At 35.5% G+C, this 13,390-nt stretch overlaps 1 protein-coding gene across 6 annotated transcripts in view; it reads right to left on the reverse strand.

Moving 5' to 3' along the window:
• TRAK2 (trafficking kinesin protein 2) overlaps window positions 1-13,390 on the reverse strand; it is a 66,759-nt gene that overhangs the window by 12,206 nt on the left and 41,163 nt on the right. For all 6 annotated transcript variants that reach the window (XM_076005797.1, XM_076005798.1, XM_076005801.1 and 3 more), the window contains 9 exons: window positions 11,723-11,799; window positions 10,023-10,139; window positions 8,787-8,996; window positions 8,068-8,146; window positions 5,549-5,679; window positions 5,028-5,102; window positions 3,397-3,534; window positions 707-786; window positions 221-406 (listed from right to left, as the gene is read on the reverse strand). In XM_076005797.1, coding sequence (XP_075861912.1) covers window positions 221-406; window positions 707-786; window positions 3,397-3,534; window positions 5,028-5,102; window positions 5,549-5,679; window positions 8,068-8,146; window positions 8,787-8,996; window positions 10,023-10,139; window positions 11,723-11,799 — 1,093 coding nt within the window. The remainder of the gene's footprint in view (window positions 1-220; window positions 407-706; window positions 787-3,396; window positions 3,535-5,027; window positions 5,103-5,548; window positions 5,680-8,067; window positions 8,147-8,786; window positions 8,997-10,022; window positions 10,140-11,722; window positions 11,800-13,390) is intronic.

The raw sequence follows: 13,390 nt of genomic DNA on the forward strand, positions 1-13,390 counted from the left end.
ATTTTAAATAAACTTAATTAAATGTAGCTTTTTCACTCAAAACGTTTATGAAATCAATGATCTACCTTATAAATAATGATACAGGGCTGTATAACTGAATGAAAACTAACAGTTTCAGGACCTTCTTGAGACATTATACACTAATACTGGAATTTGAGTATGTGAATCTGGTATGTCAGCACCACAGAAATGCAGAACACACCATGATGACGTTCCCTACCTTGGAACCTGCTCCGAGTTGCTTTCATCCTCTGTTTGCTGTAAACCAGACTCAAAGAGTTTTGCTGTCATGATGACACTGGAACGGTTGGAGCCTGGGATGGGCAGCAGAGCTGGGAATGAGACAGATCGGCCTCGTGTGTCATTGGCAACTTTGACAGTATCAAATACCCGTTTCTGTTGGGCTCTGTCAAAAAAGGAAATGTTCATTACCATCACTGCCAGCCACTAGAGTGCTTTAGGAAAGAGACACATACAGTTCATGAGAAACAAAGCCATCCTGAGTAGCCTCTAAAATTTAGGAGAAATCATTAGAATATAAACTTAGAACAAGAGCACTCTCCCACAAATAAGGATACTGTGAGGAAAAAAACTCAATAGTAAGCAGACTGCTACTGAATCTCATAATACTTATCACTTTGGATTGTGGCTTCTCTTTAATTTCCATTCCCATGGTTGAGTAACAACACATGTGATCTGTACTCACTTTTGTTTAAAGAGAGAAGATTCTTCGTCCAAATTCAACTTTTTACGCATGGTCCCCTCAATCTCAGCTGCCAAAGATTCCTAAGAAAAAGAGTTTAATATTCATTCCTAGTGACCATTGCTCTTAAATTAATTTACAGAGTCTCTACAATCCTATGCTCTTGGTGTCATAATAAAATACAAAAAAACAGTCACAGATTAAAATTCAGGGGGAAAATGAGACATTACAGAAGTTTTAATATAACTTTTAAACAAGAACCAACTACTATTTCATGATTTTTTTAATAGGAAAGCAGTGGAAAAAACCAACATGATAAACAGAAAGTATTACATGTGTAGACACATGAAAACAAAAGGTCTGAAAGGCCATAAACCAAATGTTACTAGTGACTCTGTGAAGGGTGGGATTTAATGGTATTTAACTATTTATTTTTGCTTTTCTGTAATTTCTAACTTTTCTATAATAAAAATGTATAGCTTTTATAACATAATTTTTTTTTTTTTTTAAATAAGCGAGCTTCCTTTTTCCCTGATCAGGGATGAGGATTCAACTAGCATGAGTGACATGCTCAGTGGGGTGGAGTTGATGCCTGGATTTGGAGGCATTAGTGTGAATTCATGAGTTTTAATATATGTAGATAGATGAATACAAATGTGGATGGAAAGACAGATACATGTATTGTGTGGGTATATGTATGAAACACATATATTTCTTAGCTCTATATGCTGGGAAGGCCAAACCATGATACTCCATAGTGCCAATCAATGGGCACAATTAGCACCCAAGATCTTGGATTCTAAATACCATTCCTCAATAAAAGTAACCAGAGTTCTCTGGAGACATGGCTCATTCCAGGGCTGCGATAAAAAGTACAAGATGAACTTAAAGGAGATCTGACTGGCCATATCTGGGACAATATGAGTGCCAAAATAAGCAATAATAATAATAATAATATACTGATTAAAATAGGAATCCATAAGTCCACACTGACACACCTAAATGAACAAATGTATAAATGGGATAGAAAAGCTCTAATTTAAAGAAGAATGACAATTAATAAATATTGCAAAAATGACTTAGAAAATCATTATTTGGCAATCATCATAGTAATATCTGAGTCAGATAAGAACCATCAATGGGCATTGTCACTAGTGGGTAAAAGTTTGATGAGGAACAGGATATATAGTCTCAAAGTATCTCCCCACAAGATACTAACTTTGATCATTTGGTTTAAGTAATATCTGTTGATTTTCATCACCACACACTGAATTAGTAGTGTTAATCTAATTAACTATTAATTATCATTAATTTATAGTGGAAAAAACTGGAAGATAACTACCTTAACTAAGAGATCGGAATTAATTAACATCACTTGTAATGGGCTAAATAGACATCATGTGCCTTCTGACATGATGCCCTCAGAAGACCATGGCCTTATTTCTGCCAAGAATGCATTCTCTAAATCTAATCATGAGGACACAACAGACAAACCTGAGAACATTCTACAAAGGTGATGAAAGAGGAATAGAGACAGAAAAATTATCAAAGATGAAATAACTAAATGCAACATATCCTTTAAAGCTGCGGTCCCCAACCTCTGGCTGCAGGGCTCCACCCCCGGCCTCCACCCTCAGTCTGTGGAAAAATTGTCTTCCATGAAACCAGTCCCTGGTGCCAAAAAGGTTGGGCACCACTGCTTTAAAGGACATTATTGGGACAATTAGCAAAATTCAAACGGGCTCTTCGGATTAGATGACAGTACTATATCAATATCACCTTCCTCATGTTGACGGTTCTAGTGTGGTTATGCAGGAGAGTGAACTCAAGAGTGTCTTGTTTTTAGTAAATACTACTTAAGTACTAAATGGTAATAGGACATATTTGCAACTTACTGATAAATGGCCTAGAAAAAAAAATAAGACAATGATATGGCAAAGGCAGTAATATGTTAAAACTGAAGAATCTAGGTGAAGGATATATGAGTGGTCTTTATACTATTTTTGGAACTTTATTCTAAGTTTAAAATTTATTTCAAAATAAAAAATTAAAGAAACAAAAATTCTGCCCCCATATCCTTAAGAAAATCTACTAAAATTTATAGCTTTAGTCTTTTAAAAAATTTCACAGGACTGCACATAAGTGTTTAAGAATCAGATTGTTAAAATAACTCTTTGAACCCAAATTACACATTCTGGCATAAATTCAGAAGTTTTTATTAATTTCTTTAATTCCCCAAATACTATTTATGGATGAATTAAACAAACATGATTCCTGTTTACACAGGGCTTACATCCTAACTGGAATTAAACATACCAAGAAACTCAAGATTTATTGAAAGAAGTCTTAGAAGATCAAAGTACTATTTAATAAGTGACAAATGGTGGGCTTAGGCTGGGATGACCCAAATTTAAGTATTTCTATGGTACACAATCCTAAACCTAATTTCCTTCGAGTCCATCTCACATATTACAATAAGTCTGAAAGGTCATCTGTTGGAATAAATAAAGAGTATTAAGGAAAACGTACATATATAAATCAAGGCCTAAATCAATAATTAGATTCCAGAAATAAGGAAAAACCATGTTATCTGTTCTCAGGGTGCTTTATACCATCATAAGCCTTATCACTTTTAGGACAATCTGATCTTAAAAAGTTTCTTTAAATACATAGCATCTTTCTCAGTTCCTTACTCCAGCAAAAGCTCCATATGACTGGGATAAGTAGAGATGAGCAGTAGGGCCAGATTTACTACGAAGCTCCTTTATTTCTTCTTGGGATTCATGTAACATTCCCAGGCACTCCATATTCCTGTCTTGTAATTCATGTAGCTGAAAGAAAAGATGGTAGTGTACTTTACACCTTCTTAAAACAACATTGGAAGGCCGGGCGCAGTGGCTCACGCCTGTAATCCTAGCTCTCTGGGAGGCCGAGGCGGGCGGATTGCTCAAGGTCGGGAGTTCAAAACCAGCCTGAGCAAGAGCGAGACCCCGTCTCTACTATAAATAGAAAGAAATTAATTGGCCAACTGATATGTATATAAAAAATTAGCCGGGCATGGTGGCGCATGCCTGTACTCGGGAGGCTGAGGCAGAAAGATCGCTCGAGCCCAGGAGTTTGAGGTTGCTGTGAGCTAGGCTGATGCCACGGCACTCACTCTAGCCTGGACAACAAAGTGAGACTCTGTCTCAAAAAAAAAAAAACAAAAAAAAACCCAAAAAAAACATTGGAAAAAAAACCCAAAACTCCTTTGGTAACTATTCATTTTATCCAGAGAGTTAGCTAACTTTATAAATGTTGTTTCAATACAAAGACTCTGAAACAAACTAAATAAGGAGAGTACATGTATTTCAAGCTGCCAGAATTAAGGGTGTGTTGGCCAAAATTATACAAATGTGACTTCCTGAAAATCTGAAATGTAGCCGAGACTACCAGAACTGTCAATTCAACATTTTATGCTTCATATCCTAAAAAACTTATAGAGGAAGTATAATATCTATGGTCAAGTTAGGTTTGTCATAATGCTAATCATTTAAAAACAAGCATAGGTCTAACGTTGGTAAGCGACAAGATCAAGAATCTACAAAGTATTATATACGACATCAGGTGCTTAGTTATCTTAAACAAGAAGTCCCCCCCCCCCTTGTTTTAGAACCTTCTTTAAAGATAGATACACATGCCTGGCAAAAGAGTACATAAATTTCAGAGTATATTTTAACTGCAAAATTTCTTCAAATGTATTATGTGCACCAGCTTATCAGAATCGCCAGAGCAGAAGATTCTTATTAAAAAGGCAGATTCCAGGTCCTCACTCTAAACCATCTTAGGTAGAAATTCTTGGGATGGTGCTTGGGCATCTCCATTTAAAACCTACTCTCCCAGTTGATTCTTATGCATGCTAAAGAACCACTAAATTATATTTAATATATAAAATTTTATATAGATAGAAATTAAGAGATTTTTGCTATTGCTCCTGACATACCTGCAAAAACACCATTATAAATTATCTTATTTTAAAAACTGTTGGGCTAGCTAAGGTTAACTGGTAAAAGGATCATATACTCCTAAAGAATCCTACATAAGCTGAGGTTTTCCCTATTAATTAAGAAGGATACTGCCATGTTATTAATTTTAGAGACAGGATTTTAAAATGCTTTACTTCTCAGATCTTAGAATTTTTTGTTACTCTTTTGTTGTTGGTGGTGGTGTTGCTTTTTAAATCTGGTAATGCCCCTTGAGTAATTCCTATTCACGAAGATGAAAGAAACTACTCAATTTTTCCCCCACCCCCAAATTACACTAGACAAAGGAAAGATTTCATTACCTCCATTGTCAGTTGTCGTTGGGCATCTTTGGAAGCTTGTAGGTGAAGTCTTAGTTCTTCCTTCTCAATCACATGCTAACAACATATTAAAAGAGATGTGAAGCCTTCCCATATAAAATATAGCTATTCTCTTTCTTTTAAAGACATATTAAAAATTTCTCTCTGGAGTATAGTCTTAAGGTTTATAAAAAGCTAGCTTTTCAAAAGCCAAATAAGAGCAATAAAATAGTCTGAATAACAAATCCATGAAGGTGTTCAGATGACAATGAGCATAAGTCAATAATTCATACCACAACTTTCTGAATAAAATCTAACCTCATTTTATAAAGAGAAATAGTGACTAGAAAGTAGTTATTTACAATATTATATAACATAAAGATGATTGAAGCAGAAACGAGACTAAGGCATTTTAAAAGGGCAGGGACCATGTTTACTTTGCTTAATGTATCTAGCACTTTGCAGAAAGCATGGTACTAGGTCAGTGTTTGACAAACGTCTGTTGCATGAATGAATAAACCTACTTCTTTAAGTTTGTGCTGAAGATCTACAATTTGAGACAAGAGAGAGGAGATCTCTTCTTGGTATTTAATCAGTTCATCACTCTTCCCTGACAATTCTTCAGTCATTCTGGACATCTGAGCATTTGTTTCACCTGGGAAGCAAAGTAAAAATTTTAAAATGAATATAAATTTGGGGCATGGGTTGGCAAACTGTGGCCTATGGGTCAAATCCTGTTTTATAACAAACCCTGGATTATAATGAATAGATTTTTTCTTTGACATAATTTTTAAAAACTCAGAGAAACCAATGGAGAAAAATAAAGGTACTTCTGAGATAGACTAAGGCTGGGAATTGAACAGGAGACAATGAAGCTAAAAAGAAAAATGACTCTTGCAAGCAGGCTAAAGATGTTGCTTTAATCTTTTTCTTATGAAAATGATATTTGCTCCAATCTTTTTCTTTATGAAGGACAAGAAGGCTGAAAGGAGAGCTAGGTGAATTATGTATCTTTGCCAGTGCCAATGGTAATCTCATTTATGTCTTTGAGAACTTTTCAGGGATATAAATAAAATCCCATATGCAATGAAAATTAATCTTAACAAATCTAAGCCAGAGCAACATAGTAGACCCCTTTTGTACAAAAGATAGAAAAATCAGCCAGGTGTGGTGGCACATACTCATAGTCTCAGTTACGTGAGACACTGAAGCAGGAGGATAAATTGAGCCCAGGAGTTTAAGGCTGGAGTGAACTATAATGATGCCACTGCACTCTAGCCTGGGCAACAGAGTGAGACCCTGTATCAAAAACAAACAAACAAAAAACCCAAAAGCAAAACCCAAAACCACACACACACAAACAAACAAAAACCCCAAATCTAACATAGGAATATTTCCAGAATGGAATGGTCACAATCTGCAATCTGTAACAGAATGTGATAAAGCTATGGAGATGCTTCCATGGGACAGAGACTTTCTGGGATAATAGAAAACTGAGTAGGGCCTCCAATTCTTACGGCCTCACTAGCATTCTTGCATGCAGATGAAACAGAACCTTTGGAAATAAACCTTTATTGCATATAAAAAATTTGACATCTAAACACAAGCAGAAAAACTATTTCTCAGTATCATATAAAACTATTTTTAAATTGATAGAAAGCCTCTAATATTTCAAAAGATAGTGATATGGAGGCACGAGACCTGGATGTGAGCTCTTGGGCAAGTCATTTCTTCTTTGTCTTTTAAAGTATAAAAGGTGAGTAAGAATAGTGCCAGTGGAAAAGGACATTCAATTTATGTTCCTTCTGATTCTCTAATATTCTGCTATTCTAAGGTATCACATTTTGAGGCCCACAACCCAAATGAATGGCTGTGATATTATCATACCATTCTTCCAACATAAAAGGCTATATATAGTAGTCCCTTCTTATTTGAGGGGGATATGTTCCAGGACCCCCAGTGGATGCCTGAAACTGTAGACAGTACTGAACCATATGCTGTAGATACGATAATAGTTTATAAAACTATAATAGTATCATAAAAATAGTGACAGTATTATAAAACTATATAGTTTTTTCCTACACATATGTACCTATGATAAGGTTTAATTTATAAATTAGGCACAGTAAGAGATTAACAATAACTAATAACAAAACAATTATAACAATATGCCAACGTCACTACTCTTATGCTTTGGGGCCATTACTAAATAAAATAAGAGTTACTGAACATAAGCACTGTGATACTTTGACAGTTGATCTGATAATTGAGACGGCTACTAAGTGACTAAGGGGTGGGTAGGGTCTATAGCGTGGATAGGCCGGACAAACAGATGATGCACATCCCAGGTAGGATGGAGTAGGATGGCATGAAATTTCATAAGACTAGTCAGAAAGGCACGCAATTTAAAACAAATTGTTTATTTCTGGAATTTTGATTTAATATTTATGGACTGTGGCTGACCATGGGTAACTGAAACTGCAGAAAGCAAAATCGTAGATAAAGGCGACTACTGTATTTATACAAAAATTAAATCTTTCTCTAGTGAAGCCGATCTTTTCCCAACTAATTTATTTTAGAAAATTATTTTAGTTAACATTATCCCACACCAAAATATATTCCTGTGAAGAAATATGATTGGCACTTAAGAAATACTTGTTGAAAGTTTGGTTCTATGCCATCATTTAAGCCCTGGCTCTGCCACTTATCAGTTTTCTGACTTTGGCAAATTGTATCCTCTATAGATATATTTCCTCATCAACAAAATGAGAGCTTTAGTTCCTTTCACTATATCATGCCATAACTTATTTATAGAAATAAATGTCTTTATTTAATGATGATAGCAATTTGAAACAAATATGTTTCTTACAAATACGATTTTATTTAGGGTTGTGGGCTCAATGTGATATTCTAAGATTTTCAGTAACAATTTAAAATTGTTTCTTGAGATGCTTTAACTGAAACCAGTGATCTCATTTCCCAAGTAGAGATACTGTACCAAAGAATTGTCCAAAGGCATAACATAGAATATGTTAATACTCACGAAGTTCTTTAACACAGTCATTGACAAGCTGTTGTTCCTTCTCTTCATAGGTGATAGTTTCTGTCTTTATGTGACAAGCCTTAAACATAAAAATCAGTGTGTTGATGATAACTTCTAATGATCTTATAGAAATAACTACAAAAACCTTTAATTTATAGATTTGAAGATTAAAGTCCATCACTTAATAAATTAAAAAACCTATGTTAACAAGCAACCTGTCAAGATTTATCTAGTATGTAACAAAGGTATGGCAAAAGACAAAACAAACATCTTGCCCTTATTCCTCTCAGGGCCTTTTACTTTCTTATTCATGCCTCCTGTCACCTACATCTCTGACTGGCTACTCCCTGGGCTCAGCTAAAATGGCACTTGCTTAAGTAGGACTTCCTGAATTCCTCCACCATATAAGCTCACAGAACCTTGTAATTTTCTAACAAAGCTCTTACCATAGTTGTAATTATTTAGTTACTTGCATAAACTCCACAAGATATATATTTTATGCTTTGGCTTTCACTATTTTATCTGTCAACCTGCTATTTATCCACTTTTCAGTGGGATCTAAGTAACAATGGAACGTGAATATAGTTCCTTGTCTGCTAGCCTCTAAATGGAATGCCAAAAGCAAATCCACAGTTATGCCATGTTTTACCTCAATACTACCTGGACCTGAACTTTATAGCCTTTAAAGCAAAGGCAAATGAGAATTAGGTGGAATGTACCTTTGATCGAAGAGCCATATTCTCTTCTTCCAGTTCCTTGAGCTTTTCTTGCAGCATGTCCAATTGCAGTAAACCTTGAGATAAGCTAAAGGATTCATTGAACCTAAGAGGTGTAGAACAGCTGGAATCAGTTTCACTTTCTTCAGAAGCGATGGAGACAATTCGAAGTAACTCATCTTTCTTGGATAGCTCATGCTGCAGCTGATTAACCTGCACATACAAAATGCTTGATTTACATGTTCTTTATCTTGTATTATTTACATGCACTATAGCTTCTAATTCATGGAACAACTTCTTTTCATCATACATCACAAATCAGCTGCTGGATTTTACAGACTAAAGCAACAAGAACCAAAAAAAGAATAATAAATCCCAGATACTTTCTAAGCTACAGTTTTAGGGTATTAACTCAACAAATACAGCTTTTCCTATAGTAGGTGAGAATAAAAATCAATTTTCATATCTTATATAATAGAAATATAAGAAGAAAATTTCATCTAAAATAATGATACATTCATAGTTGAAAACTAAACAAAACTGAAGAACTTTGAAAGTATCAGAATAGACTCCTATTGTCAAATTCTTATCCAAAGGGTTTATATTTTTAAGCTGTGTATCACTGTGCATATATATGTCTTCCTAGGAGAACTGATTTTAGTTATAGAGAGTAAGTAGTTTCAACCTAAAGGCTCAAATGTTATTATCCATAATGCATTTATAAAATATAAAAGACACCAGATAAAAACAAGTTATAAAAAATTTGAAATTTAACCATTCAAGTTAATAATAAGTCAGTTCTCACTATAAGTTTATTGCTATGAAATAAATATATTTTCAAAATTTTTCCTTTCTTCCTTTGTTTTGGTGTTTGAATAAAGATATCTATATATTTGGGTATCTATTTTTTAAAAATAAATTTAAGATAAGATCACACACAAAGTCTACACAAAAGGGTGAGTTTAGTCTTAGAGTCTAAGCAGGGTGCCACAAAGTACTATAGATACAGAATACAGGCTTCAGATTGACAAAGGTAGTCACAAGTCACAAGTGCCCCTCTACATGGCTAACATTTCGTTTCTCTACTGATTAGTTCAATAGCTGCCAATAAAGTCAACAGGTACTGTGGTATTATTTATTTACCTATTGCCATCATTTCAGGGACCATCAGGAAAATAAATTTCTCCATTGCACAAGACCTAATTATTTCATGCTGCAAATATTTTACCAAATGCTTACTTGATCAAAGGCTTGTCCTAACTGCTCCTCCAGGGCTTCATTCTGCTCAGATAAGATATGGTTTCGTTTTAAGAGAGCTTGTCCAATTCGAGCAGCAAGTTCCAGATCACGATCTCTCTGTTAAAATACCAAAATACATTTTTTCTTTGAGTGCAAATAAAATTAAATAGTGGTTTAAAAAAAATTTGGCAGTCAGTTTTGCTAAACTCAAAAGCAATGTCCTAGAAAGCATCAAGATTCCTTTGAATGCCCAGACACCGCAAATAAACAGAGGGCCTGGCACACAGGTAGTGTTTAATAAATGTTGGTCAAACGGATGACCACTATAGTTCTAAATGCAAGAGGACATCTCTTTTCTTGATATCATGTAAGATTTATTGATGATTTAGTAAATTAGGACCCAGCAACTCAACCTTTTAAACTTACAATTTTGGGGAATGAGAAAATCAAGTCTTTGAAAATGAGGCTGGGGCCTGTACAATACAAGGACAACAAATATTTGCTGAATGCATTTGTGTATCCAGCATGGTAATGATATAGAATCTGGTATTTAAGACAGGGAGATCAGGCAGGTATGTTGCAAGCACTTCCATTTAGGGCAAAGCTTATATGCATTCAGAGCCAGTGGCTTAGAGGAAAGTGCATCTAAGAGTCCTGTTGTCAATTGGTACAAGAATGATGCTATGAAATAAAATAGGGAATAAAGACTGAAAAATTTGAGTCTAATGGGTTCTGCCTAGAGTAGAAAGAAGTCTAAAGAAATTAGTGGTATTGATGCAGGGAGGCCTGTGGGAAACCAAGCAACAGACTTCCACCCAGAGTTATTGTTTCTGGGAAGATAGTGACGTTTAGCAAGGGCATAGGAATCCAATCTGTGTGGTGGTGGTGAGGATTGTATCAGGTAGGATGGAAAACCACCCATTTACATCTAAGTACCTTACATATGAGTATGGGTTCCATGTACATTAATCACTATATAAATAACATTAAGCTTCTATTTCTTTCTCTCCATAGCACATGAAAATGAATGGATTATCTCCAAATTTTTAAGGTTCACTTATTGCATTTTAAATATAGGCTAAGTGGCATACATAGAAATCATTCTGGAGAGCTGAGAGGAGAGAAGGGAGAGGGTATATTAGAGAAAGACAGTCTTCCATAACAAAATCTGAAACTGAGGTACAAGGGGAGATTTTTATTGACTGCCAATTGCAAGAAACATACTGTACATATTAAAAATGCCACAAAGTGAGCTCAAATAATAGGCCAAACTGAAAGAAAAAGGGCATGATGCTCCAAACCACAAGTGTTGATTTGCAACGAGCAGCTATGTGAATGGGTAGCTCTGTGCTAAGATGAGTAACAGCAGGGATTATTTAAAAAGAGATTTTTTTTAAAATTAATTAATGCTTTTCTTGGATAGGAAGGCCAGGCAGCACCATTTAAATCCATCCATCCATCCATCCATCCATCCATCCATCCATCCATCCATCCATCCATCCATCCGCTATGACTTCACAACAGTAAACTTCAGGAACCATTCTACTTTGGAATGCCTGTTGTTCCAGTAGTAACAATCTTATACAAAATAATCCAGAGCACAGATATCATCAGTTTTCATTTGATACGCAAATTTGATAGATTCCAAATGATCCTCGAATTTTAGCTTTTTGTACTGTAGAAAGAAGATACACTCCTACCTCTGCCAGGAGATGTGTAACCATGTCGATGTCATTGTAAGTTTTGGTCATCTGCTCCACTCTGTCTGTGCCTAGAACTAAGATTGTTAAAAGTTAACTATTTATAGGCTTTGGACAAACAGAAAATTTAAAATATTCATAAGAATTGAACGATAAGAACAACAAAAATCCCAGGCTTTTACAAGAAGTCATTCAGGAGAATAAAAATATATATGAAAAAAAGAGAAATGCTTCATGTATTAGACACTCAAGAAATAGACGAATCATTACAACCAAAGTGTATACCACACAATAATGAAGAAAGTATCAAATGATCACAAGGCAGTCACTTCTTGACCATTTTATCCACCCCCAGTAAAACAGGAAGTTTGGCCCACTCACATGGATTTGGTGGTCAAATATCTTTTTAAAAAATTTTTTTAAAAAAGATGGGATCTGGCTCTGTTGCTCAGGCTGGCACGCAATACTGGCGTGACTGTAGCTCACTGTAGCCTCAAAATCCTGGGCTCAAGCAATCCTCCTGGCTCAGCCTCCCCAGTTGCTGGGATCACAGGTGCGAGCCACCCCAGCCGCCAATTGCATTATATCCTAATCTAAATTAAAGTTCAGGGGTGAGTTAGTGAGGGGTTATGCTGTTGTAAAGGAATTTAATTAGAATTCTGTTGTGGGCTGGGTGCAGTGGCTCACACGCCTGTAATCCTAGCACTCTGGGAGGCTGAGGCAGGCAGATTGCTCGAGGTCAGGAGTTCGAAACCAGCCTGAGCAAGAGCGAGACCCCGTCTCTACTATAAAGAGAAAGAAATTAATTGGCCACCTAATATATATATAGAAAAAATTAGCCAGGCATGGTGGTGCATGCCTGTAGTCCCAGCTACTTGGGAGGCTGAGGCAGGAGGATCGTTTGAGCTCAGGAGTTTGAGGTTGCTGTGAGCTGGGCTGACACCATGGCACTCACTCGAGCCTGGGCAACAAAGCGAGACTCTGTCTCCAAAAAAAAAAAAAAAAAAGAATTCTGTTGTGATTATCTTGTCCATCTGTGATCATCTACCATGTGAGCTAATGTAAACAAGGAACAGGACTTAATACTTTTTATAGTTCTGCCATGAACATAACCCTTTTAAGCTTAATTAAAAATCCTTTATCCATATCAAAATCTTCATCATATCTAGGTCTACGCTATAAAATATATTCTATACTATTACTTATATAATTCAAGCCCAGTATTTCTGCATTTTATAAGTCAGGAATTGTCTCAATGCATCGTCCAAATGCATTGGCATTTGGATAATTTAGCTCAAAAGAGAAGGGCAAATATAACTCCAATGATTCCACAATTATACTAAGCAGTATCTTAAAGTAATGATGTATAACAAAAGAGGGATCCTTTGACTTTGAAAGCATTACATGGTATGTTACTATAGTACATGGATTTGAGCTTGACTTAGAGTGATTTTATAATTAGTTTGCCTTGAAGTATAACAAGGACAGGGGCTTTGGAGCAGAAAAGCTGAATTCATGAATTTTAGTGAGCTAGAACAAGTCATTAACCCTTCTGAGATTCAGATTCCATGTTTATAATATGGAGGTGATACTGTTCATCTCACAAGGTCATTAGAAGGATTAAATATGATAATCCTTGACTAATACAGTAATCCGTAAACTGTTAAG

Source organism: Microcebus murinus, chromosome 8 (assembly GCF_040939455.1).
Source record: "Microcebus murinus isolate Inina chromosome 8, M.murinus_Inina_mat1.0, whole genome shotgun sequence".
Taxonomy (NCBI): domain Eukaryota; kingdom Metazoa; phylum Chordata; class Mammalia; order Primates; family Cheirogaleidae; genus Microcebus; species Microcebus murinus.